The sequence below is a fragment of the Sarcophilus harrisii genome, chromosome 5 (genome assembly GCF_902635505.1).
Source record: "Sarcophilus harrisii chromosome 5, mSarHar1.11, whole genome shotgun sequence".
Classification (NCBI taxonomy): domain Eukaryota; kingdom Metazoa; phylum Chordata; class Mammalia; order Dasyuromorphia; family Dasyuridae; genus Sarcophilus; species Sarcophilus harrisii.
In genome coordinates this window covers 177,031,549-177,056,598 of record NC_045430.1, presented here as the reverse complement: position 1 = coordinate 177,056,598, position 25,050 = coordinate 177,031,549, and the positions used below count along the sequence as shown (strand labels likewise).

General features: G+C 48.4%; 3 protein-coding genes, 1 long non-coding RNA gene and 1 pseudogene across 5 annotated transcripts in view; 2 read left to right on the top strand and 3 right to left on the bottom strand.

The window, feature by feature from the left end:
• The first annotated feature begins 621 nt into the window (after positions 1 to 621).
• LOC111721122 lies at positions 622 to 7,319 on the top strand (annotated as a pseudogene).
• Positions 3,997 to 4,570, top strand: LOC116419025. Its single transcript, XR_004229672.1, has 2 exons — positions 3,997 to 4,073; positions 4,515 to 4,570. It is a non-coding gene; the product is annotated as an uncharacterized LOC116419025 (long non-coding RNA).
• ATP6V1FNB (ATP6V1F neighbor) lies at positions 6,487 to 8,996 on the bottom strand. The gene is made up of 2 exons (XM_012551032.2): positions 7,920 to 8,996; positions 6,487 to 7,477 (listed from the first exon to the last, which is right to left on the bottom strand). The coding sequence occupies exons 1-2, from the start codon at positions 8,335 to 8,337 to the stop codon at positions 7,368 to 7,370; spliced, it is 528 nt and encodes a 175-aa protein (XP_012406486.1). The 5' UTR covers positions 8,338 to 8,996; the 3' UTR covers positions 6,487 to 7,367.
• A 325-nt stretch (positions 8,997 to 9,321) lies between these two features.
• Positions 9,322 to 11,456, bottom strand: ATP6V1F (ATPase H+ transporting V1 subunit F). The gene is made up of 2 exons (XM_031939031.1): positions 11,175 to 11,456; positions 9,322 to 9,792 (listed from the first exon to the last, which is right to left on the bottom strand). Exons 1-2 carry the CDS (start codon positions 11,330 to 11,332, stop codon positions 9,591 to 9,593), a joined length of 360 nt encoding a protein of 119 aa, XP_031794891.1. The 5' UTR covers positions 11,333 to 11,456; the 3' UTR covers positions 9,322 to 9,590.
• A 1,656-nt stretch (positions 11,457 to 13,112) lies between these two features.
• The window catches only part of FLNC (filamin C), a 42,549-nt gene continuing 30,611 nt past the window's right edge, over positions 13,113 to 25,050 (bottom strand). For both annotated transcript variants that reach the window (XM_003771593.3, XM_003771594.3), the window contains 13 exons: positions 22,883 to 23,044; positions 22,509 to 22,712; positions 21,713 to 21,865; positions 21,456 to 21,578; positions 21,070 to 21,312; positions 19,954 to 20,223; positions 19,585 to 19,722; positions 18,450 to 18,565; positions 16,801 to 16,933; positions 16,369 to 16,545; positions 16,020 to 16,238; positions 14,296 to 14,505; positions 13,113 to 14,134 (listed from right to left, as the gene is read on the bottom strand). In XM_003771593.3, coding sequence (XP_003771641.1) covers positions 13,947 to 14,134; positions 14,296 to 14,505; positions 16,020 to 16,238; positions 16,369 to 16,545; positions 16,801 to 16,933; positions 18,450 to 18,565; positions 19,585 to 19,722; positions 19,954 to 20,223; positions 21,070 to 21,312; positions 21,456 to 21,578; positions 21,713 to 21,865; positions 22,509 to 22,712; positions 22,883 to 23,044 — 2,336 coding nt within the window. In that variant the 3' untranslated portion in view covers positions 13,113 to 13,946. The remainder of the gene's footprint in view (positions 14,135 to 14,295; positions 14,506 to 16,019; positions 16,239 to 16,368; positions 16,546 to 16,800; positions 16,934 to 18,449; positions 18,566 to 19,584; positions 19,723 to 19,953; positions 20,224 to 21,069; positions 21,313 to 21,455; positions 21,579 to 21,712; positions 21,866 to 22,508; positions 22,713 to 22,882; positions 23,045 to 25,050) is intronic.

Sequence of the window (25,050 nt, the reverse complement as noted above, 5' to 3'; positions counted from 1 at the left end):
TTTGCCTTCCTCCATTGAGGGACAGAGAAGGAATTACGGATAGCTAGAACATTTCTACTACCTCAAGATCAGAACAATTAAATCCCACAACCTGTCAATCCTATATTTTCCAACAGGTTTTTCTTCTCAATGGTATATCCCCATATTTCCACTCCTCCAGCATAAGATTACCATAGACACATATTTACTCTTCTCCCTGAATGGAAAGTTGTTGCTTGGCTACTGGTGAGAGATGAGAGACAAGAGGCTTGGCTCATTCTGAGCTACCTTTTATTTTGAGCCCTTATTTTATAATTGTTTGGAGGTGAATTTGGGAGAGTTCAGGTGAGTTCCTACTTTACTCCACTATCTTTCCAGAATTACCTTTTGGTGAGGAAGAACAGCCAATAAATCCAATTCCTACAACATTGGGGAAAGATGAGGGTACAGGGGTTCAAAAAAATGCACCATCCTGTATTCCTGCCTCCTTGATGGCCTCTTTCACTATTCTCAATCATTTCCAGTCTCTGAAACACTATATTTGTAAAGGCCGCAAAGAAAATAGAGGCGTAGAAGAAGGGGAGGAGAGAAAGTTATCTGTGATGGCTATGGTCTAGTAGGAGAAGCACTAGATTTGGAGCAATGGAGACTCAAGAGGACCCTGCAGGGCTGCTGCAAGAAGTCCCTGTATCATTCCTAACAAGGAGTCCTTTAAAAACCTTCAATGAGATGCAGGGACATAACCAGAAATTCTGGTACTTTGGACAAGCCACATGAAAGAAGTCCTCAAATCACCTTAATGAGACAAATTCAAAGGGAGAGGTGGTGGACTTCAGCAAGGGACCTTAAGCCTTGAGACACAAAGCTCAACTGGCCAAAGGGGAGAGAGTGGAGGTCTCAGCAGCTCTGACCCACAAGGCTCTGTCTATAGAGGCTACTGGTGGGGAGACTGACCTCAAGGGAGGAGAAGGGCAGGGCAGGGCAGGGCAGGGCAGGGCAGGGCAGGGCAGGGCAGGGCAGGGCAGGGCAGGGCTAGGAAGGCCCCTACTTGGAGCAAGAATTTCAGTCTGAAGAAACAATCTGGTAGCTTTCTGTTTTAACTATTTTCTTGGTAATTGGTTGATTTAGTTGTTACTACCTGCCAGAGTACAACTGCTGTCAACCTCATCTGATTTCCAGGGCCCTGGAGCAAAATCCTGTCCCCTTCTCCCTCTCCTCCCCTCCCCCCCGCAGCAGCACATACTACTTTTTGGATTGCTCTAGCTTTTAAGAAATTCTTATCAATCCTAAGCCGGCCTCTTTTCAACTTCTACCCATTTCTCCTGCTTTGCCTGGAGCTCAAATCCCACTCTTGCAATTTGTTAGCTGTGTAATATTGAGCAAATTTTCCAATTCCCACATTTATGTATTTATACATTTTTTTTTTCCTGAATTCTGAATTCACCAGTGATTTCTTGTTTCCCTGACCAAACGCTGGCAAAGTCATCAAGAAACTTTGCTTCCCCCAGTGTAACTATAAAATTTCCATAAATGGGGCCGTGGAACATTACACTGAACTGGCTCACTCTTTCCCTGCTCCCGACAGGTGCCTCTCCAGTAGGTCAGCTCAGATGTCAAGAGACTTCTGCATTTTTGAGGGGATAGAATTGTCCCTTCCTTTCTTCTTTTTATTTTCCTCTTCACCATTATTCCCATACTTCCTAAGGGTCATTGAGGAACCTCTGGAGGCAAGACTCTCCTTTTAAAAAGGGGTCCTGTCTCTTCCAACTTCAGATGAATATGAGGGAGGTTTCAGGGGTGCCCTTGGAGAGCTGATGGGAGGTGGGGGATAGCTATGTCTGTGTCTTCAGGTTTCATGGGACAACAGGCAAGGGACTACACTCACCCCATGGAGTCAGATGTGGCAGTCCAGGATCCTCAGCTCCCCTTCCCCTTGGGGCAAATACTAGCTCTTTACCAGCAGCTCTTCCAAGCTCCTGCCAGGCTTGAGGAGCTTCTGGTGGCCGTGCAGCAGGTAGGCAGAGGTGGGGAAGGGAGAACAAAGTGGCAGCCAAATGCCAGGATTGGGGCCTGACCCTACTGTCGGGAACTCCCAGGTACAGGGGGCCAACAGCCCTCAGGAACTTGAACTACCTTTGGTGCTGCTGGAGATGGAGAGGAGATGGCAGGAGCAAGAACAGGTACAGGTCACCAAGGACGGGCCCATTCCCACCCCCCATAGACATCCTTCCCCTACACCCCTCTATTTTCACCTTCCCTTAGATTCTGTGGGACCTGGAACTGCTGACTGGGGCTGGACTCAGTCTTTTCTGGTCAAGAGGGGGACAGTTCAGAAGCCCTTGGAACGAGGTCAGGAGCTCGGGCAACCATACGCAGGAGCCCTGTGTCTGGCCCCGTGGGAAAGAGGAGCTGGTGAGTTGGGGGTGAGAAGGGAAGAGACAGGCCAGGGAGGAGGTGGTGTTGGCCACAGGAGAAGAGGGGCAGGGTGGCTTAGTGGAACAAGACCTAAGTGAGAAAAGCTCCTTAAAGCCCCATTTCTCTGAGTCTCACCAGGACCATGAGCCAGCAGGCCCTGTCTTGTACCAACCTTCCTCCTGTTCTTCTCTCCAGGATCAATGGCGCAGTTGGTGATTGGCCACTTGCTGGGGCAGTGTGACATTGTGGAATGACAGAGGGAATCGCAGTCGAGTGGCTGGTCCAAGTGTCTTATTTGAGGGACAGACTCCCTCAGAAGGAGTGGCCAAGGGTCTGGGTGGGATAGTCTGAAGTGGAAGTCAGGAGACCTGGGTTCTATTCTCATGGTCCGCAGGGGCCCGGGACTTAGGAGCTCTGTGACCATTTTTATCTTAAATTCTGGGATCCTGTAGTTTGTCACCTTCTCAGAGATGGCTGCAAAAGCTTAGGGGAAGATCAGAGCTTCCTGCCTCCCCCTTAGGCTGTTTTGGGGAGAGATCTGCAGCTGAAAGGAGGCAAGAGAATGAGGATAGGGTAGAAGTCTGATCCCGAAGGTGGCTTGAGGTCTTGTGCCCCCGTCAGCATCTCCTCCCCAACATCCCCGGCACTGGAGGCTGGCCCAGGAGAGGGATATCCAGAAGCGAAATCAACAGCTTTTGGAAAAGTGAGTCCTCTTTAATGGTTTCCTGTGCTCCCCGACACCAAGAGCAGAGTGCCTAATGAACCTTTCCCTCTTCCTTTTGCTCCCAGCATCATCTCTTAATTAAGCCTTATGCTGTATCCAGGTCCCTTCCTGTCACCCACCCAGATGCCCTCTCCAGAGCAGGGGGACCCAGGGGTCAAACCATGAGTAAAGGGGTCCTTTCTGGGAGGTGAGGCAATGTCGTGGAAAGGAAACTCACTTGGACTCGGGACCCCTAGAGTCTGGTCCCAGCGTCCTAAGTGGGCAAGTTGTTACATTTTCCTAGGCCTTAGTTGAGGGTTGGACTAAAGGCGAAAGCCTCAGTTCAGACTTCCCCTTTGCTCTCTTTTAATTCAGTCAGTCCTGGCTTCTCCTTGTCCCAGGCTTCTGTTCCTGAGACAAGCCAAGAGGGAACAAGGGGCGTTCCCTGGGAGATGGGTCGGAGTTACAGGGGGGAGGCCTTCTTGGCCCAGGGCCCGGGTCCTGCACTGGGAGCAGCTTCAGGGCTGTAGAAGATGAGCATGGATGGGTCTATTCTGGAGGTGCTGTTCAAGAGACAAATAATTGTAGATGGCAAACCCTAAAGTGGGAGTGGCCGGTTTTGCCCGTCCCTTCATCCAGGCTCGTTCGGGCTTTGCCGAGCCTCCTGTCGGGTGACTGAAAGCTCTGGTTGGCCCGCAGATGTGGAGCCCAAGGCCGCGCAGAGATGCAGAGCACAGCCAGTGCCAAAAGAGGCACAGAGCTGGAGCAGAGTGGGGGCAGGCCCGGAATGATGGTGTGGGCAGCCCTGGGTAAGTGATCACATCTGGCAGGGGACAGATGGGTCTTCTGTTCTCTGGGCTGGGGGACAATTACTTCCTCTTTCCTCAAAGGTCCAGAGTCTGAGGTTGGGGCTGATACCTGGGTGCTGGAAGGTGTGCTCAAGAAAAGCCAGCGAGAACACCTGGGGAGGAGCCAAGTAAGACCCCTGCTTCAGAACCCGAGAACCTTCCCCTTCTCTTGCTTCTAGAATAAAGTAAAAGGGAGGTGGAAACCAGCAGACATAATCAAAGTGAGGACCCTGAATTCAGAGCCTGCAGCAAAGATACATGGCAGATGCCCCAGCAAATAATCCTTCACACATTCTCCCTTCAGCACATTTTGCTCATACAGACACACAGTAAAGTATCTACTCAAGTATCTTTCTTCTCCACAGCCATACCAAGTCCTAAGCTGGGATGCCTTCCTCCTTCCCCATCTTTATGAGCCATAAAACTTCCCTATGATTCCTTGTGATTCAGTGTCCCCAGATGTCGTAGTCTCCCATAGAGGAGGAACTGGTGCTTGAGAAAGATGAGAGGAGCAGACAGACATAAATGGAAAGCCTTCTAATAATCCTCTCTTCCCTTTCTTCCTTCAGGATTTATACTACAACCTGACATCACAGCTGAGAGCATCTCCAGGGACAAGGAAAGCCCAGGCAGACAAAAAAGACTAAAGGGGGGGAACATTGCAGGGGTTCTTATTCATGCTAGAGTTGGGAGAGGGAAAGGGTCAGGGGTCTCAGCACCACCTATTTCTCATGGGAGGGGAGGAATCATTGGGAATGTGGTGGGATGTTGGCTGGGCCTGTGTTCTACTAAGAGGGTGATCAGTGAGGAAGTGGGGGAGACATGGAATGTCTCAAAACAGAAGTTCCCTATATACTTTATAAAATGGAAATCCTTTTTTAGGATTAAGACAAAAATTCAGGAGAGAGCAGAATAGCTGGAGTGGAAGTAGAGATTTGCCTCATAGGACCCAGTAGACATCTAATCTTCCTTCAGGTCGTTGGGGACATTGACCCCTGGCTTAAGACCCCAGAGTCTCAGTGGGATTTGCTGTAAACAAGTCAGGTTCCTATATATATATATATATATCTTTTCTCTAGGACTCAGGCCAAGAAGTAGGGAGAAACCTTCCAGAATTCAGGGCCCAGAGATCCTACCAGCCATCATCACCGATTCTGTATTCTCCAGAAACTCTCAAGCCAGGGGAGCTATGGCCCCTCCGGGAACTGGAGGGCTTACAGAAGGAGGCCAAGTCTGAGCAGGGAAGAGCAAGAGCTCAGGCACTAGTGGGGACAGAGACCCCCAGGGACCCCGAAGGGGAAAGTTCCCAGAGCTGGAGGGAGGAGACCTCAAAAGTTCAGAGAGAGAAATCCCCAAGAGCTCAAAAAGAGGAGAGGCCCCAGATTCAGACCCAAAATTCCCAGGGGGAAGAGACCCCAAGGGCTCAGGGAGAGGAGACCCTGTGGACCCAGGCTCAAAGGGAGGAAACTCCAAAAGTCCAGAGGAGTGAGATTCCCTGGACCCCAAGTGGAGACTGCAGAAATATAAAGAGAAATTCCCCAAGCTCAGAGGGAGGAAACCCCAAAGGCCCACAAAGGGAAAATTCCCCAAATCCTAATGAAAGAAACTGCTGAACCTCAGAGAGGAGAAACCTCCCAGGCCCGGCATGAGGAAATCCCACCAATTCAGGAAAGGGAAAAACAAGTCTATAGACAGATTTTTCAATGTCAAGGAAGCCAATTCTTACATTCCCTGGAAGGGGAGAAGTTGCAATTCCATGAAGAAGAGGTCTCACAGTTCCAGAAAGGGGATATTCTAAAATTATGGGAAAAGGAAAATCCACAGGGAGGAGCTTAGGGAGAGATTCCCATTCTGCTTCAAAGAAAGAAGACCAAGCAGCCCCCCAAAGAGGATACCCCTGTTTCCCCCAGAAGAGGACCCACAGTCCCAGGAAAAGGCAATCTTATAACCTCAGAGAAACAAGATCCCATAGGGTCAAGGAGAGGCAATTGCATCCACCTGGGGAATAGAAATCTCAGGGTCCCTGGGAAAGTCACCCCACAGCTCCGGGGTCAAGTGAGGCTGGGGGCTGTACTAGAAGGGCAGTGGCTGCCAAGCCAGGAAACCAAGTTGAAGACCCCAACACAGCACAGACCTGGGGAACAAGATGCAGTCAAGCTGGGGACACTCAGTGGGCAGAGCAAGCAAGCCTTAGGAGCCAGTGGGAAGGGACCAGAGCTAGCGGAGAACAGACTAAAGGACATGGAAGATGGCCGGTTTTAGTCACCATCCCTGCTGCCAAATCCCAGGGCTGTGGAGCTCAAGGTAGATGAATAAGGATGAAGCTACCCGAGAATGGCAGACTGCTTCTGTCACACTGATGGCTGGCAGGGATGGACAGAAGTTTCCCAGTTTTCTTTCCCACTTCAGCAACATCTCCGCAATCCCCCTAGCAAGGAGTTGGTTTTCCTGGGTCTCACTCCGAGCCAGCAAGAAAAACCCTGAAAAGGCTTCTGGAGCTACAGGGTGAGGCTGGAAGAAGGCACCAGAGGGACCGAGAACAGCAAAGGCTCAGGCTAAGAGGGGCTATCCGACCCAAGGAAGGGGAGACACCTTCTAGGTGACTGGTCTCGGAGGCCAGGCCCTAGGACCTCAGCTCTTGGGACAATGCCCTCGTCCATCTTCAGGTCCAGGAGCGCCTGCGCATCGCCAGGAATCGCCGCTCAGGGGTAGACCTCCTGAGGTCCCCGATCACTCCCCCCCAGCCCCGGATGCAGGCAAGTCCCTGGGAGAGGGGGGAAAGAAAGGAGAAAGGCCCGGGTCTCAGGCTGATGGGGGAGCACCTGGCGCTGCTGCCTGTAGCTGGGTGTCCTGGCTCTGCAGAGAACCATGGGCTTACTCGGTCTCCGACCCACCAGGACGACGTAGCCCGGCAGAGGTGAGGCTGGCAGGGATGGACTTGCGGGAGCAGCTGGAGCAGCGACACAAGGAAAGGACGGGGCTGCTGCGGGCCCAGCGGGAGCGGTGAGAGCTCATCTTGGGGTGCTCTCCTGGGCCGGGGGCAAGGGCAAGGGATGCACAGTTTGGTGCATGACCTGATGGTGGCTGTCTCCCCCAGGAACACTAGAAATTTCCAGGAGCTGCTGCAACCCCAAAGGACTGGGGAGAACCGACTCCTCCCAGCTCTGGGCCAGCCCTCTTGGGGCCTGAGGAGGGTTAGTGGTCAAGGGGATGGTGGGGAGAAAGGCAGTGGAATGCTCTCTGATGGCCAGAAACAAGAGGTCAGCGGCACTGGCCAGAACTACAGAAAGGCCAGGGATTTAACCAACCCCCAGTGCCCAGGAAACCCAGACATATACACCCACCACAGAGGGAGCCAGCTTTGCCCCACCTGAGGGCATGTAATCTCCATTTCCCTGCCCACCCTCCCCCCAAGCCCAAGGTCAGAGGGCTAAGTCCTTAGGGTCCAGTAGAGCAAAGGCCCCATTCTTGCGGAAGAAGGTTTCTATTCGGCACATCTTACAGGAGACCATCTTTCGTTCCACTGGGGTGCCTGGGAGAAGAGAGGGCAAAAGCTGGGGCTGGGCTCCTGAAGTAAGAAGGGGAGGGGAATGGGGGAATCTTGCTTTGTGAGGCACAAGTGATTGTGGCTCCCATTTCATTGATATTAGTGAATAAATAAAAAGAGGGATTCTGAATGGCTGATGTATGGGAGGGGACAATGATAAAGGTAATTTAAGTGGAGGCAGACCAGACCTTTCCCCAGGTCACAGATGGGCCTTACAACTAGTGGTAGCCTTAGCTCCATTCAATGCTGGGATTGGGGACAATGAACAAGGTGGAAGAAGTGGTGGATTAGCTTCCTTTTTCACCTTTCTGCTCTCACCTGAACCCCAGCAGTAGCAACACAAGGCACACCGTGAAAATGGGAAGGTGAGGAGCCTTTAAGAGATTGGGAGAAGGGGGTCTAGTTTTTTCTAGGGATGTGGTCTTACCCAACTGCCAGCCGTAAGTGAAGTTGGTAGTGATGGGGAAGAGGTAGCGATCTTCTGGCTTGGTAATTCTGCGTTTTTGCAAGTAGTTGAAGCGACCCTGGAAATCATGAGAGATTCCCTGGTAAAGGAGTTCCCGTATTTCAGGTGGCACTGGGAACATTTCTGACTCTACCGGAGTCTCCACCACGGGAGGAGGGGTTTTGGGAGGCTCTTTTGGTGGAGGAGGAGGAGAAGGTGGGGCCTTGGGGCCCAAGGTAGGCAGTTTGAAGCCCTTTCTTGTGGCATCCCTCGCCATCTGCTTGGCTTTCACCTTCGCCGCGTACTTTCGGTGCCAATCACAACGCAACATCATCTCCTTTAGGTGTTCTTCTTTCCAGAAGTTTAGTCGCTGTGTGTCCATATTGAGGTGCCGCGCCATGGTGGCCCAGGGAGAAGGGCTACCTGGGCTAAGGCAACTGAAGGGGCGAAGGGCCTCCTGGGAGGTTAAGGCAACAACAGCCTCAGCAACGGAGGGCTACCTGGGCTAAGGCAACAAGGGGTGAACAGACCTTCTGAGAGGTTAAGGCAACAACAGCCTCCGGGATGAAGGGCTACCTGGGCTAAGGCAACTGAAGAGGCAAACTGCCTCCGGAGAGGTTAAGGCAACAACGGCCTCAGGGACAGCAGTTGCCTTGGCAACCTGGCCTCACCTCATACAGTCCCAGGGATTCCATATGCTGCCTTCCCTCTGCCTAGACAAGGCTCCCATTCCTTTTCCTTCCTACAAGCCCCTGGGATGGAGGCACCCTTTAGGAAGCATCTTTGACCCTAATGGAAGTGATGTCCTTAGCCCTGGAAGCAAGGCTTTATTTTCCCATTCTTAACATCATACTGGGATTCTCCTCCTCCAAGCAGAGCATGCTATAGAACCTCATGTGGAATCTAATGATCTGTGATTTGTGTGACCTTGGGAAATGGGTCATTTCATCTCTCTAGGCCTGTTTTTTCACCTGTGAAATATGTGAGGTGTCAGGGCTTCTTAAACTTTATCCACTCAAGACTCCTTTTTATCTGAGAAATTTTTACATGATTCTGGGTATGTAGGCATATAAAACAGGTATACAGATCAAACATTTACTGATAATCAATCATAATTTCATAACCCCCACATTCAGCTGCAAAACCCTACATGGGGTTTTGAGCCAGTTTATGAAGTTGGGAACCAGATGACTTCTAAGGTCCAGGCCTAGAATAAGGAGCTTATGATCCTCATCCCAGAATCACAAGGGTCATGGCCTTCTCTAGCTACTTTCAGCTTGCTCCCATGTTTCTGAGCCCTGCAGTCTCTTTTCGGCCCAGGAGATAGTAGGGTTGGGAGAAATCAAGCCCAATTTTGGCTTCCATTTCTGAAACAGACACACCCTTTACAAGTCCCCAACTCCCCCCAAAAAAGATTCCTGGGGAAATGAACTTTAATTTAGCATTGACATAAGATAAAGATAGCACAAAATCAACCAGAAGAAGGAAGAGGGAACAAAAGAGGGACACATTTAAGGAGCTGGGCTTTATGTTTTCCAGTCTTCATTCTGTCTTAGATTTACTTCAGGGCCCAACAAATGGCAAGTACCATGAGCCCTCCCCCTTTTCATTTCAGTAGTGGAATATTGTAGGAAAGGTAATATGGGTTGTCCCTTAGCGAAGATCTTCAGCAGTGAACATGCCTCGGGCACGACGTAGGATGGAGTCCTTGGCTGCATCGTAGGGATGTTCCTTGGAAGGAATCTCCAAAACAGCAGGTATTGAGCGTGTGTGGGCATCCAGTGCATGTCGCACCATTTCAGCAATATACTGATTGATTAGGATGATACCGATGTCATCCCGATTCAGAAATTGCCTGTGGAGGAGGATTGGCAAAGAGAAAGGAAGAAAGTCAAGGCCAGAGAATTGATATAGACTAACCTATCTTCACTCCTCAAGTTGTGAGGTATGTGGGGGAGGATCCTGGAAGTGTATACAAAACCTATAGAGTAAGGGCTATGATAAGGGAACTCAGACAAGAGGAAGCTCTTCTAGAAAATGGATGTGGCCTACCTATGTTGACTCAGTTCTAGTTCCACTGGGGAAAAAGTGAGCCAGCTAAAAACTCTTGATCCTTCATTTTTCCTTGCTAAAGAAGCTAAGAAACTCCCCTTGCTCCTTTGTGCCCCCCTGTGCCCCAGAAATAAAACCAAACCAAACCTGGAACCCGGGGAGTTTAGGACCCACTAAATAAATAATAGGTATTAAAAGTTTAAAAAAAGGGATTGCTCTCATGGTGGCTTTGCCCTAAGGATTTCCCCTTCTTTCTCCCAGCACAAGAACCCGGCCTGAGAGCCAGCGCTGTGAGGCAGAATTGAGCTTAGGTGGCCCTAAGCAGTAGGAACCAGCCAGAGCCTGAAACATTGCAACCTGGCTGTTTGGGGTAAAACAGAGACACCGGATCTGAAGAAAGCAACACGGGTCACCCAGAACCACAAGTCCTCCCCTCACAGAACACAGAGAGAGCAGAGGAAGGAGTAGTGCGAGACTATTCGGCCTCTCGGTGGGAATCTGGCCCTCATCGTGGAAGAAGAATTCACAAGCCCAGGTGTCCTCGGCCCCCCCACCACGCACGGCCCCAAATCCGTCATTAGACATTCATTAAGTCTGCAGCTCGGAGAGATAACCCAAAAAGCAGCAGAAGATAGCTCGGCCTCTAAGGGAAAGGAGGGGAGATAAGAGGTCACCTGTAGCAACCTAACTCATCGTTTTAGGACTCAGGGCCCGACCGGACAGGGCTGGGTAAGCTTTTTGCGCTCAGATCCCTTTGGCCAGCGGGTTACACAGCGGGTACAAAGCAAGCATTCGCTGAAGACAGCGTCAGTGGGGTCAGGGTAAGAAGCGGGAGGCGGGATCCCCTCGGGGGCTCCTTCTCACCAGACGAGAGCGGAGTCCCGTCCCGGGCCTCCCAGAGCCGCCACTGGTGGGGGAGGGGGGAGCCCGAGGGTCCCCAGGAACAAGCCCCGGCGACAGCGGGTCCCGCGGGCGGAACCGCCGCCGCCCCAGAATTACCCGCCCCCCTCTGCTCTGACGCACAGTCACAGGACGGAGAGCGGGGGAGGGGGGCTGCGCCCGGCCCGGCGGCGCCGAGGAGGGGAGGAAACCGCGTCTGACAGGCCAGCCCCCCCCCCGCCGCCCCGCTCCCACCTCGCGCTCCCGCGGGGGAAGGACGCAGCAGGAGCCCGTGGGCCACCGTACCGGAAGGTGTCCTCGATTTCATTGATGGTCGTGTCCTTCTCCACCACCAGAAAGTTGGGGTGGCGGTGCTTGTTGAGCTCCCCGATGCCACCCAGCAGGAAGCCGGTCACAGTGTCCTCGTCTCCGATCACCGCGATCAGCTTCCCTCGGACGGCCATGGCGAGCGCTGCCGGGTCCCAGCGAGAGGCGGAAAGGGAGAAGCCCCGCTTACGCCGGCTCCTCCCACCGCCCGCCCCTTAGTTCGCCACAATGTCGAGGGGGCGGCGACCTTTCTTCTCGAGACATGCGCGTTGCTTGTGGTGCGCTGGTCTTCGCGGCCGCCCCCGCTCTGAGCAGCCCTGTGATTAGTCCAGCTCTCGAAACGCCGCCGCGCCTGCGCCAAACCGAGTAGTTTCCGATCTTGAAACTACTACTCCCAGAGTTCCTTGCGGCTCAATACCATAGTTCCTTGCGAGTCAATAAAACCCCTCCCAGGCTAGGTACGGGCCAAACAGTACCCTACCACGCCTTCGGGGATGACAGGAGAAGGCGACCGAGCCATTGGTTGGAGCGGAGGATCGCCGAGATTGAGGTGGGACGGAGCACCGAGGAATCAGACTGTAAATGGCCCAGGGTGCTCCGACGTTGGAGCCTGCACTCATCTCTCTCCCGAGCCCTGGAAGATTGGAGATGGGAGGGTATCCTCGCCCCCGGAGGAGACCCTGAGGAAGGGAGAGCCTCCAAGTGCCAGGAAGCGTCGGGGATGGCTCAAGACGGTGAACGGCCTTCCAGACTTTTTAAGCAAACTTGTATTTTTGCGTCGCATCTCCCCCTCCCCTCCTCCTCCTCTCTGTCTCGGGGAGCCATCCCCTGTAACCTCACTTATTACCAAAAGATCTGGTTCGCCCTCTTTTTCTCCCCTTCCCCACTGAGAAAGCAAGGAAAACACAATTCCAGGCTCGCCCCCCCCCCCCCCTAAAATATGTGGCGAGTAACCCGCAGAGGGCCTTCCGTCTGTGCAAAGGCACGATGTTTGATCTTTGTAATTTCGCCGCGGCTACTTTTGGTGGTTTTGTGGTTCGCCTTGTAAATCACACTGCGGTCTCATTAAGTTCTCCAAATCTTTCCAGCAAACTGCTACTTAATATATCTCACCTTGTACGTGTGAAATTGATTTTTTAGAACCCAAGTGTAAGAGTCCGCATGTCTCTCTCAAATTTCATCTTATGACACTTTTGGATATTGATTGCCGTCAGCTCCCCCTCCCAGTTTTGTATCATCTGCCAAGATGACAAACACATCATCCAACCTTCATTGTCATCTACAAAAACGTCCCTAAGTCACCTAGATTTTAGCAAAGTAAAGTACTCCTAATTTTGTGACAAATATGGAGAAAGATGGACAAGAGAATAATAAAGTCCGATTCAGTTGTGGTCCAATGTCAACTTGGTAGCATTGCCCAATGGAGCACCCCAGGGAGATGTGCTTGGCCCTGTGCTTTTTAACATTTTTATCATTGACTTGAATAAAGCTATATATAGCATGCTGATCAAATCTGCAGGTAACACAAAACTCACTGGATCAGAGAGTCAAAAATCCAGAAATCTCAATAGACTAGAAGGTAAGTTTTGGAGGGCATGGGCTATTTTTTATTTTGTCTTTATGTCTTCAGTGCTTTGGACATAAAAGTGATATATATTTGTGTGTATATTTACATAAGTATGTATATATTTGTATGTAACTATATATGTATGTATATTATATATACATATACACATACTAAAATAGAGTAGAGAGAAATGAGACAGAGAACGAAAGGACATTGCTATATAAAATTCATGTATTCTTCAATTGGGCCTGTGGGCCCTGGTGAGAAAAGATTGGAAGCCATGCACTATGGCTCAGTAGGTGAAAAAGGACAGGGGGAACTAGAGATCCCATGGAAGGAAGAGTCAGAGCCTCTGCAACAGGCCATTCTTTATTTGAGCTTGTTTGGTGTTTTTTACCCAAGTAGCTCCATGCTGGGCTGCGCAATGTGTACAAAAGGCCCCCCACTGGGGCAGAGCTGTGCAACAATTAAAAATGACAACAGGAAAAAAAAAAACAAAAACAGGCCCCCAAAAAGCTGGGCTGGGCGAAGTGTACCAAACCCTCGGAGTCCAGGGCCAGCCAAGGTGCTGTTATTATTACTCCATCTGGATTCTTTTCTCCACATGGTTTTTCTTCTTTAGCTTCTCAGAGTCCTTAGCACCACAGACTACTGGCCACCAGAGGGGCAAGGCACAGTCTTTGGGGAGGGAGGGGAGGAGGTAGGAGGGAAAGTCTTAGAAAAGTTTGGAGAGGGGAGGCAGGAGGAGCTGTCCCAGGGTCTTAGTTATCAGTGCACTTTGGGGCAATCACACACAGTCACACACATGCACCCCCCTGAATTCCCCCAGTTAATATATGTCTCTTCCCACTATTCCTCTGGCCTTGGTTGGGGATGAGGAGAAGGGGGTCTCAACTCATCCTACCAAGATCACATTCTAGGGGATAGACAATGTCTTCAATTAGCTGACAAAGTTCCCCATCTTTTCCCAGAGGGGTCAGTGGGAGAATCTGATCATTCAGCTCCCCCTGTCCAAGTATAGGCCTATTCCCCAAAGCAGGTATTCCATGTATATGGGTGTGTCTGTGTATCTGCAAATGTCTGTATTGGAAATCTGTGTGTGTTTGGTGTGTGTGTGTGTATGTGTGTGTGTGTGTATGTTTTCAGCCAGGGAGGTTGAGGGGCTGGGAGAGGCATTTGGGGGCTCAGGGCACATTGACCTTGAAGGGACTGCCTGGGACACTTTCATCTCCCCACTTGACAATGAGGATGTAGTCCCCCTTTTCCTTGACAGTGTAGGTGACATTGTACACGCGGTTTCCCATGTGTTTCACGTATACCTCCTCACAAGGAGTCTTGGGCCCATGTACACCCACCATCATCATGTTGGTGCCTAGCAAATAAGAGAAAAGGAAGGACTTTACACCAAGAACATTGATTCTCCATTTCTTTCACAGCTCTATAATCCCTAATCCCTTCTGACCCCTCTTTTCTTCACTGCTCCTGTTCTCCCTACATCTCACATAGCCCCCAGGTCTTCCTTTTCAACCTTACCTGCTTTGCTACAGTCCACTGTGAAGGAGTTCTTCTGGCCTATGAAGGCCTTGGTCAGCCCAGGACCCCTGGTCACCACCTTACTGGCATCTGAGGAGAACTTGGGGATGGAGCTGTAACTGGAGCCACGGCTGGAGGACGACTTGGTCACTGTCTCCACAAGCACTGTGGAGGTCTCATGAAGGCTGTGGCCTCCTGACAGCCGGGGCCCTAAGGATGAGATTGGGAAAGAGACCGTGAGTAGGAGATGGACTTAGCACCCTTAGGAGAAGAAGGCACACAAAAGAGCTTTCTCCCCCAGAGGCCGTTAAGTCACAGAACCAACGGGCACTAGGCTAGTGCTCCTAGTAAAGCTTGCCTCTCCTTTGAAAGTTCCCAGCGATAGGCACAAGCTGGAGAGCATTCATAAGATTTGGAGTTGAAAAGGACCTTAGTGCTCATCTCATTCAATCTCTTCCTTTAAATGTTTGATTTTTTAAAAAACTATAACTTAATTTCATTAAGAATGTTTTATTGAAGGGCAGCTAGGTGGCGCAGTGGTTAGAGCACCAGCCTTGAAGTCAGGAGGACCTGAGTTCAAATCGGGTCTCAGACACTTAGCACTTCCTAGCTGTGTGACCCTGGGCAAGTCACTTAGCCCCAATTGCCTCAGCAAAAAAAAAAAAAAAATGTTTTATTGAATACTTTTTAAAAATGTTACTATCACTTCCCAGTGATTCTCATCCAACAGAACTCTCTCGAAATGAACAAACTGGCCATATTTTCAGCTATGGTCCACCACAGAAGGGCAGGAAGCATACTTTATGCTTAAGTCTTCTGAAGTCCCAATAGGTGTGAAGAAAGGTATAGGAGAAAATACTCTATTCTCCTCCCAGACCTATAACTGACTGACCCACTTTCTTATGGTAAGTACTTAAGATTATATCTCTTGTAATGGAGATGCTTTTGTACCATGCTATCCACACCATCTGCCCAGGAAGAATAGCACTCCAGTTTCTGTAGAGCAGGACTCTTGGCTGCAGCGAAATTTGATCTTTTCTATACATTTGCATATTGTATCTTCTAACAGAACTATGTAAATAAAATCCAGTTCATGTCTTCCTCAACACTCAAGGCAGCATTACCTTACAGAAAGACTCTTGTTTTATAAAAATGATGCACTCAAATGGTCTCTGGAACCACCAGCTCTGCTTGTTGGACATAATGTTTTGCTTATGCATTTCCATACTTGGGAGAAAAAACTGCAAGATAAACTAAGGCACTACTAAGTGAAGACCAGTGGGTAGGAAGAAATTGGATTGTGAAAAGAGTCTGAGGTTGGGAACTCAATAAGTAGGTCTTGAATTCAGGCTTCACCTCTGCTGGTTTCTGTTCCTTTGTCTCTGATATGAGGGGATTTGACTAGAAGACCTCAGAGATCCCTTCTAGATTTAAATTCATAACCCTATTTTCCCATGATTCTCTAAAGTAACTTAGAAAATGGTGGGCAAACAAGTAAACACCAATGATTTACAAGCTACTATTCAAGAATATGTTTGCTCTATAAAGTTAGGTATACTTGCAAGCTGAACGTTAACAGATTAAATGTGACAGATACATCTGCCAAATTGGTTGAATTCTATCACAGATGGGAGGGGGAATAATATGAATCCGGAGAACACCTCCTTAGAACCATCCTGGACTAACAGGATGATTAGGATTCTAGGGTGAAAAAAATCTCTCACCTGTAACCTTAGCCTTGAAGGGGCTGCCCACAATGTGCTGGGGGCCACCATACTTGATAGCAATGAGGTAGTTGCCTGGGGCCATAGGGGTGTAGGTGACCACATGGCCTTCTGGGCATTCCCGACAGTCCAGCTGCACTTTAGAGGGGCCATCAATGGTGACAGATAAGGCCCCTGAGCCCGCATTCAAGGTGTTCACAATGAATTCAGAAGATACACCTGTGGAAGAAAAGAGTAGCTATATAGGGAAGGAGTTCTCAGTTCTCTATGACTTCTTCATCATTTCTAGCTCTGCTGCTTCCCTTCAAATGCTCAGCTGACTAGCCCCAACCCAAAGTCTAATGCTTACCAGTAGTTCCTCCCTCAAGCCCAGGCCCATAGGCTGAAACCAGCCCTGGATCTCCAGCTTGGCTTTGCTCTCCAACACGAATCTTGAAGGGGCTTCCAGGGATGTGAGATCCATTGAACTTGACATCGATAGAATGGACGCCATTCTCATGGGGGATGAAGCGGATGGTGTGCTTGTCTGTAGAGAAGAAGAGTTCATCAGATGAGTCCTCCCTGATTCCTGCCTGCCCAGAGAGCTAGTTAGATCCTTGCTAGTTAGATCCTTCTAGGGTTGTGAAACCTAGCTGTTTTCATTTTGAGCCATGAAAGGAAGTCCCCTAGGATTTATATCTCAAGAACAACCTGTAGTAAGATCAACTATGAATTTGCATGGACAGGGCCTGGGGACTTGGGGCATGAGGTAGTGGGACTGGCTGGAGAACAGGGTCCTCACCACTGTCTAGCTCAGAGACGTAGCACTCCTCTACAGCTCCTGAGGGGGTGTGCACCCTAGCATCAATCACACCACGGGCACCATTCAGCTGCACTGCAAAGGAAGCTGGTTGGTTCACCTTCAGCCCAGTCTCCTGCAATGAAGCCACATAAAAATATAAGCCAGTAAAGAAAATAAGGAAAAACCCCTACATCTCAACATTCACTGAACCCCCGACCCCCCAGGATTTTCCAGATCCTGGTCAAGGTCCCAACCCCAAACAATCCCTGGGATGCACCCTCCCTGTTTCCTTTAGTTACCCAGTCTCTAGTGCCTTCTCTATGACACTATTCCTTCAACACAGAGTTCAAAAAGAACCCAGATTTAATGGGGAACTACCCTTCCAGAAACAGGTCTGGGTAATTCTCTTTGTATATGTCACTCCTATATTCTGTACATTGGGTACTCAAGAAGGGCTTCAGGATGATGGTAGTAACCAAGCCATCATATAATTGGGTGCCTACCATCATCTTCAGTGGTATTCCCACATTTATATAATAATTTGAGACTAATAAACCTCTTTACTCACAGCTTATTGATGTTAGTAGTGCAGGTATTCTTACCCCCATTTTACAAATGAGGAAACTGAGGCTCAAAGAGGTTATATGACTTGGCCAAAGTTATAATATCAGGAAACTTAGATCCATGTCTTCTCTTCAAGTTTAGTACTTTTAGTCCTACGTCATATTTTTTTGTTTTTTTCCTCTTTTTTGCTCAACTATGCCTTATTATTACTATATAAAGGCTTTGTTTTGTTTTGTTTTTTTTTAGTTGGGGAGGGGTTGCAGAGAGGAAAAAATGCTAAATGAGAAAAATAAAGGTTTTTTTTTAATGATAAAAACACTCTACCATATTGCCTTTCTGCCCTCAAAAGCTCATGTTGGCAAGAAATATATTTATAAAGCATTGGCATGATAGAAAGAGTACTGGACATGAAGTTAGAAAACCCGAGTTCATTTGTCAAGTTTAGAATAACAGAGAGAAAAAAAAGAAAAGATGATAACCTACGTTTAAGAATCTTTTCCTTCCTTGAGTACTCTACCCCAGCAGATTAGGAATTGCAAATTAGAGTTGGGGTATGTAGGCATAATGAGACTCAGAAACACAAAGTGACAGCTTAATAACTGATACTGAAAAAGGGCATGAACTATTGTAAATAATGAGCAGCAGCAAGCCCCAGCCATGACGTCAATCTGGGCCCATTTAGGAGAAAGGCAGATAGCCCAGAAAGACCTCAGTCAGTATTACTCATATATTACAGCAGTCCAAAAAGTGACATTCACTATCTAAAGACCCAAGTTTCCAGGAAAAGTTAAGTTAAATTCAAAATGCTGTTTTGGAAGTGCTATCTTCTAGAAGATTCTATCAAAAATGGTTAAAAACAATTGACGCTTCAAATGTCAATAGCTGTTTCTGAGCCAGTGGTGAGCCCACAGTGAGGGCTCAGTAAATGTGGCAAAAGTTGCAACCTTTTCTACACTTCATACGTTTCTGTACCACATGGATAGAAATTTGGAGATGCTAGATGCATCTGTTTCTAAGAGTAACTCCCTTTCCCTTTCATAGAGTCCCCAGTGTACCCCACCCCACAATCTGAAGAGCGCTCGCACCTGGAGGCTAGTAACGGTGAGGCGTCGAGCATCATCAGAGAGGGAGGCCACAGGTACCACGAAGGGGCTGTCAGGTATGTGCTCATCATTGAACTTGATGGAGACCTCATAGTCACCTGGAAGAACAAAACCTGTCTCATACTGGTCCCCAGATGAAGGCCAGCCTATTTTTCCTCCCACAGCAGCCCACTAGGACCATGGCACAGCCCCAAGGAAAATGTATCTAAAGTGAACAAGTCATTGTCCAAGGACATGGAGTAAGGTAAGGGTCACAAGCCCTCTGAGTCAGAAGGAGCCTCCGAGGTCTCTAGTGCAGTCCCTATCCCAATGGGAATCCCAAGGAGAGAAGGATCTTGGGGGAAGGAAGGAAGGAAAGGGGAGAGGCTTAGGGTCACAGGGAAGAACAGAGGGAACAATATTCCAGAGCAGGGCTTTTTAAACTTTTTCTACTCATAACCCCTTTTTGGCCAAGAAATTTTTACATGACCCTGAGTTTGTAAATATGTAAAATAGGTATGCAAATGAAACATTTGTTAATAATCATCATTTCACAACCTCCACATTCAGCTATGTGACCCCATGTGGGGTCATGACCACAGTTTTAAGAAGCTTTACTCTAGATGAGTTATAATTATCTATTACTACCTTGTTAAATTTAATATATACTTAAATCCAACTGTATATGATAGTTCATGGTTTCTGATGTAATCCTCTTTCTTGTTCTCCTTTGTATATTGAAATGTTTTGTTTGATGGTGATTGTTCAATTCATAGGAATAGGGACTAGACCTGAGATTTCACAGATTTAGGGATTCCCAGATAAGGAAACTCCCTATAACATGCGGGTTGGCACCTTCTCTGAATATTACATTTTCAGAGTCACCCAGGGCACTTTCAGTGAGATGCCCAGGGTCATACATGTAGTAGGTGTGAGAGGCAGGGCTTGAACTCAGGTCTTTTGGGTTCTGAGGCCAGCTCTCTCTCTCTCTTTACCAGGCTGGGCCTCTGATAATTCAGAATGAGAAAAAATTGAAGTAATTATCCCAGATTATTCAGTAGGGGTCCAGATGTGAGAGGGACCCAATTGTCCTGAGATCCTCCCCACAGGACTCTCAGGCTTTCCCCCAGCTAGCTACCTGGCTCCTGGACAACATAGGAGACACCACAGGAACCATCCTTGCGGTCTTCAAATGCGATCTCAGCTTTGCTGGGCCCCTCCACAGCAATAGATAAGCCTCCAGCCCCTGCTTCCCGGGTCCAGATGCTGAATTCAGCTGAGGGGTAGAGAAGGAGAGAATGGGTTTGGTACCAGTCCCCAAAGTCTTAACCTCCAAACTAGCCATACAGCCCCACCCCTAACCCACTCTGGGTGGACTAGCCAGAGATCTGCCAGTTTTGTTGTCCCAGGCCCAGCACTCGCCCACCTGAAGTCTTTATCATTCATCCTTGACCCTGTGATCTGCTTTAACTAGCTCCCCATCCCTTCTCATCCTGGCTTCATTTACCTGGCACTCCTGCAACACCACGCTCGAGTCCTGTGCCCCCAGCTCGCACCTTGTGGGCACCCCCTTCACCAAGGGGCCCCACGGTAAACTGGAAGGGGCTGCCGGGAACGTGCTGGCCCCGATACTTGACAGTGACAGTGTGAGGCCCCATCTCTTTGGGCACAAAACGCACACTGTAGGCACTGTTCTCTCCTTCCAGGATCTCTGCTTCTTCAGTCTTCCCCGAGGGGCTGGTCACCTGGGCCGTCATGTCCTGAGAGCCCACCTCACCTGGGAGACAAAACACGGATGTGTGGGAAGATATAGTGGTTCATCAAATGACAAGTATTTGTTACCCTTCTGCCATACATATGGCAGGCTTGGACAAGGCCCTGGGGATGCAGATGCAAAGAATGAAACCAATCCTAGCCAAAGAGCTCATGCTCTGCAAAGCTCTTTTCTCTGACCTAGTCCAAGCTCACAGAACAGCCCAAAACAGCCTCACAGTAATGCTGGATCTGAGAGAGAACACCGAGCCAGGGTCTAGTGAATGCCTGGCTCTTACTAAGTGCAAAGGAAGGGGGGGCGGGGTAAAGGATGGGCCCTCCAGAACAAAAGTTTGAAGGCAAGAGAAGTTTGTGCAAAGATGCTGAAATGAACACCAGGGGATCAGAAATGGCCAGTTCCTAATAATGAACTACCAAACAGACTCTAACCTTGCCCTTGCCAGCCCAGCCCAGGGGGCTCAGATACAACCCCTCCAGCGACCTGCCAGATCCAGGACCAATTCTGGCCATGGTGAGTTCTAGGGGACAGTCACAGGATGAGCCCAAGAGCCACGCAGTTACACCCACTCAGATTCCCCACAAAAAGGGGTGTGGGCAAAAATTGGCCCGATTTTCTGCATAATAGCCTGCATTTATTATATGCTAGTCCTGTCAATCCTTATGCAGCTCTGGAAGATAAGCACTGGTACTGTCTTTAGAAAAGTTAAATGACTCAATGGTTGCCAAGATCTGCACCGAGGTCTTCCTGATTTCAGCCATGGTCCCTTCTGCACTGCACTGATCGCCTGTATTGTCAGGGCTTTGCCCGGAATAAGACGGGAGGTGCCCCCCTGTGCCCATCTCCACTTACCTTCCTGTTGTCTGCTAATACTGCCAAAAGAGCCGAGGCGCTCACGACCCAGGAAATCTCCAAAGACAGCAGGGAAGGGATCTCCCCCGACTTGAGTGGACTCCTCCACCCTGACCTCTCGCTTGGTTTCCCCACCCCGCGTTTTGCTGATCTCTGTCCTCTCTGTCCGTGTGTATGTATGACTACTCCTTGTGAATGTTCTGGTCAGGCGCTCCTGGGCAGAGACCATCTGGAACCAGTTTCCTGAGTGAGAGAAGGGGAAAAGATGAGCAGGGAGTGGAGTCCAGAGAGGAAGAAAGGGAATGAAGGAGAGGAAGAGGGAAGGCATCAATAAAACAAGAATCCACCCCCTCCAACTCCCTTCCACTCCCGCCTCAGACCCTAACCTGGGATCTTCAGGTTGAGGTCACAGGTGCTCCCCACAGAGGCGATGGAAGCTGCTTGCCTGCGCCGTGTAATGCTCTCTTTCATCCGCCCCTCACCAGTCACCTTCACAGTGAATGGACTCCCTAAAGAAAAAGGAGGGAGCACTCAGGCCTCTTGTGAGTCCCTCCCCTCCTGTTCCTCAGAGTGCTCCTCTCCAGCTTCCCCCAGGCTCCTAGGAGCACCTCCCATCCTGGCAACCCCCAGCCTCTCAGCTCACCAGGCACATGCTTATCAGCAAATTTGATGTTGATGGTGTAGTTGCCAGGCTCAGTGGGACAATAGGTCACTTTGCAAGTACCATCTTCCATGTCCTCACAGTTGATGTCCACCTTGCTGGGGCCCTCAATGCTCAGCCCCAAACCACCATACCCTGTGGGAAAGCGAGTGCCACAGTGGCCTTAGTAGCAATCCCACCACCCTCCTCTTCCTCAGGGGCTTCAGCACTAGGCCTGCTGAGGTGTGGGGAGGAGGGGGCAAATCTTGGCACATGATTATGTCCTAGAAGTATTTTCTAATTGACTGAGTAGTGATTATTGGGCCTGGGCAGGGGTAAAGGACAGTCTTAAACTCCTAGAAAGGACACCTTTCCACTTCAAGCTTAAGACACATGCATAGAACACATTAATTTCTCCCTCAAAGGACTCCAAGAAGATAAATTCCAAATCTCCTTGAGAAGTTGTGTGTCGCCAGTAATGATACCTCCACACATTTCTATAGGTTTTTTTTTTTTAAGGCTTATTAAGCACTTTGCTCATGTCATTTCTATAATATAGGATGAATCCTATAATAGTACAAATAAAATATTCCCATTTTTCAGATGAGGAAATTGAAACTCAGCTTATGTGACCTGACAAAGGTACCTATCTAATAAGTGACATATGAAGATAAGGGGCTTACATATTAAGGATTCAGACTAGGACTGAACTGGGACATGGAAAGTCACTTGGAAGAATGTGATACTCTGAGGCTCAGAGGTTCTAGAGAAGAGATACTGGTACCAAAGAGATACATACCTGCATTTCTTGTGTCCACAATGAATTCTGCCACCTGGAAGGTGTGGCCTTCTGACAGACCTTTGCCCCAGACTCGAACCTTGCTAGCGTCACCAATCTCTGAAGGTCCCACAAGAATCTTGAAGGGGCTGTTGGTGACATGCTTCCCACTCTTCCGAACACTCACTACATGCTCACCCACTTCTTTGGGTGTAAATGAGATACCTGTAATGGGCACAGAGGCCTGGGCATTAGGGACCCTACCCCTTGGTACTGCTTGGCATCCCTTCCCCAAGTACCTGACATGGAAGGATAGGGAGCCCTGAAATGTGTTCCCAAGCCCAAGAAGAGAAAGGTGAAGGTTCTCTAGGGACCTCCTCTAGGGACCAGCTCACCAATATGCCGGTTAGGCAGCCTTTTGAGCAGACAGGGCTCCTCATTGCCTGAGGGAGCCCGGATGCTGGCAGTCAGCAGACTCAGGTCACTCTCTGTGATCTTCAGTGACACGTCCGTAGATGTGCCCACATTCAACTGTGAAGTCCGCATTGAGTCATCACCTGGGCACAGGGAGCAAGAACTTAGATCCTGGCCACATCTTTCTTCCCCCCCTCCAAACCCAGATCTTCAGCTTCCAAAATCAATTCTCAGAACCCACTTGCTTTGAGAAGCCTTCCTTGATTAACTCTCATCTGATCTTGATCACTTTTTCACTTTGCATCTTATTAAATTCATCTCAATGTATATCAAACACATATTAAGCAACTACTATGTGCAAGATACTTATGAACTCAAGTTGTTCTATGACACAAAAGGAGCAAAATCCCATGTTGGATCAAGTTCACTCAAAGTTATGCTTCTGAGGGAGGATAGATGAGTAAATTGTGGCAAAGCCCCTATTCCATGGCATCTATAACTGGATATTAGGGATGTGACCCTAAACATGATAGAATATAAGATACCCAAGGTCAGGGCCTGGTATGTTTTGTCTTTGTATCTCTAGTACTCAGCACATAAATGACACATAGTACAGGGCAAACAATGGGGACTTAATAGATGCTTATAGATTGATCAATTTTGGCCTCCCCTTAACTGGGGCATTATCATTCATAAATTTTCACGTGGACATGAATGAGACTAGCATAATAACAATGGTAACCACCAGAAATAGCATAAAAGATCTAACCAAAGTGCTATAAGTCTGGAAAAGAAGGTGGGCCAGTATATAGTGATCCTGAGGGATAACAGATAATCAGCCTGAATGTAGCATAAGGACTTTTCTAAGCTTTGATTGTTTAAAACTGCATTAGGAGTGTTGGGACTCCCCAAATGAAGAAGCCTAGAGGAAGGCCACCCTTCTAGGGATTTATGAGAACACATGAACTAGGGTATTATAGGAGAAGGAAGAAGCAAGGAAAGGAGGCAGGGAAAGAAAGGGAGGAAAGAGAAAAAGCAGACATGGACAGTTGTGTTCTTCACCCCTGGAGCTTAGACTCGTATTGTTGAGATCAGTGAGTTAAAGATTTATTTCCCATTCCCTTAATGAAGCTCTTTCATTCAGGGTACCATGCTTTAAGAAAGACACTGATAAACTAGGTAACATGTACAGGAAAGTGATCTAGCTAGTGATGGTTCCTAGGAGCAATGTCATATTGTGAATGGTTGAACTGTGTATATTTAACTGATAGAAGAGGTGATTTAAGGCTATCTTCAATCATTTAAAATGCCATTATGTAAGATTGGTAGTAGACTTTTGGGAGGGAATTCCAAAAGACCAAGGGTCAATATAGGTGAAAGGTTTGGAGCTCAATATAAAAGAACTTTATATTGATTTAACTACATGCCAATGGAATAGACTACTTTGTATTATAGTGAGCTCCCTATCAATGGAAGTGTCCTAGATAAAGTGAATTATCAGATGGGCATGTTATAGAGGCATTTCCTATAGTGAAGGAGAAGTTGGATGACATAACTTCTACAATCCCTTCTAACAAAGATAATCAGATGAAACAATATCATAAAATCTAATTCGTTCAAAGAAACAATGTTCTAAAATATCAGTTGTCTGTCAGTATTAATTAGTCAAATGGTCGATTGATATTACAGTCAAGTTTTGTTATGGAATGCTGTAGTAGTAGAATATAATGTAACATAATGTAACATTATTATAAAATTTTATTATGCATTGTTACGGTTTCAGTTCAGCACCTAGAGTTTCTATATTGAGGAGACCCAAGTTATAATTTTGTAACTGGAGCAAAAATATGTGACAGAATATGGGAAAGTAAATTTTAGTCAGAACATATTGAGTTTTGAAAGAACGAAGGAGTTTATGCTTTATCTTATTGGCAAAAGGGAATCATGAAAGCTTCTTCCCTGACCAGGAAAGCGTCATGACTACATCTACACAATAGGAAGATTATTTTAGCAACTGCATGGAGAATGTCATAAGTTATGAAAAGCCTAGAGACAAGGGGATTAATTAGGATTATTATAATGATCTGAGAGAAAGAGGAAATAAAGTCTTGACCTAGGGTGGTGGCAGTGAGAGGGGAGCAGAGAAGGG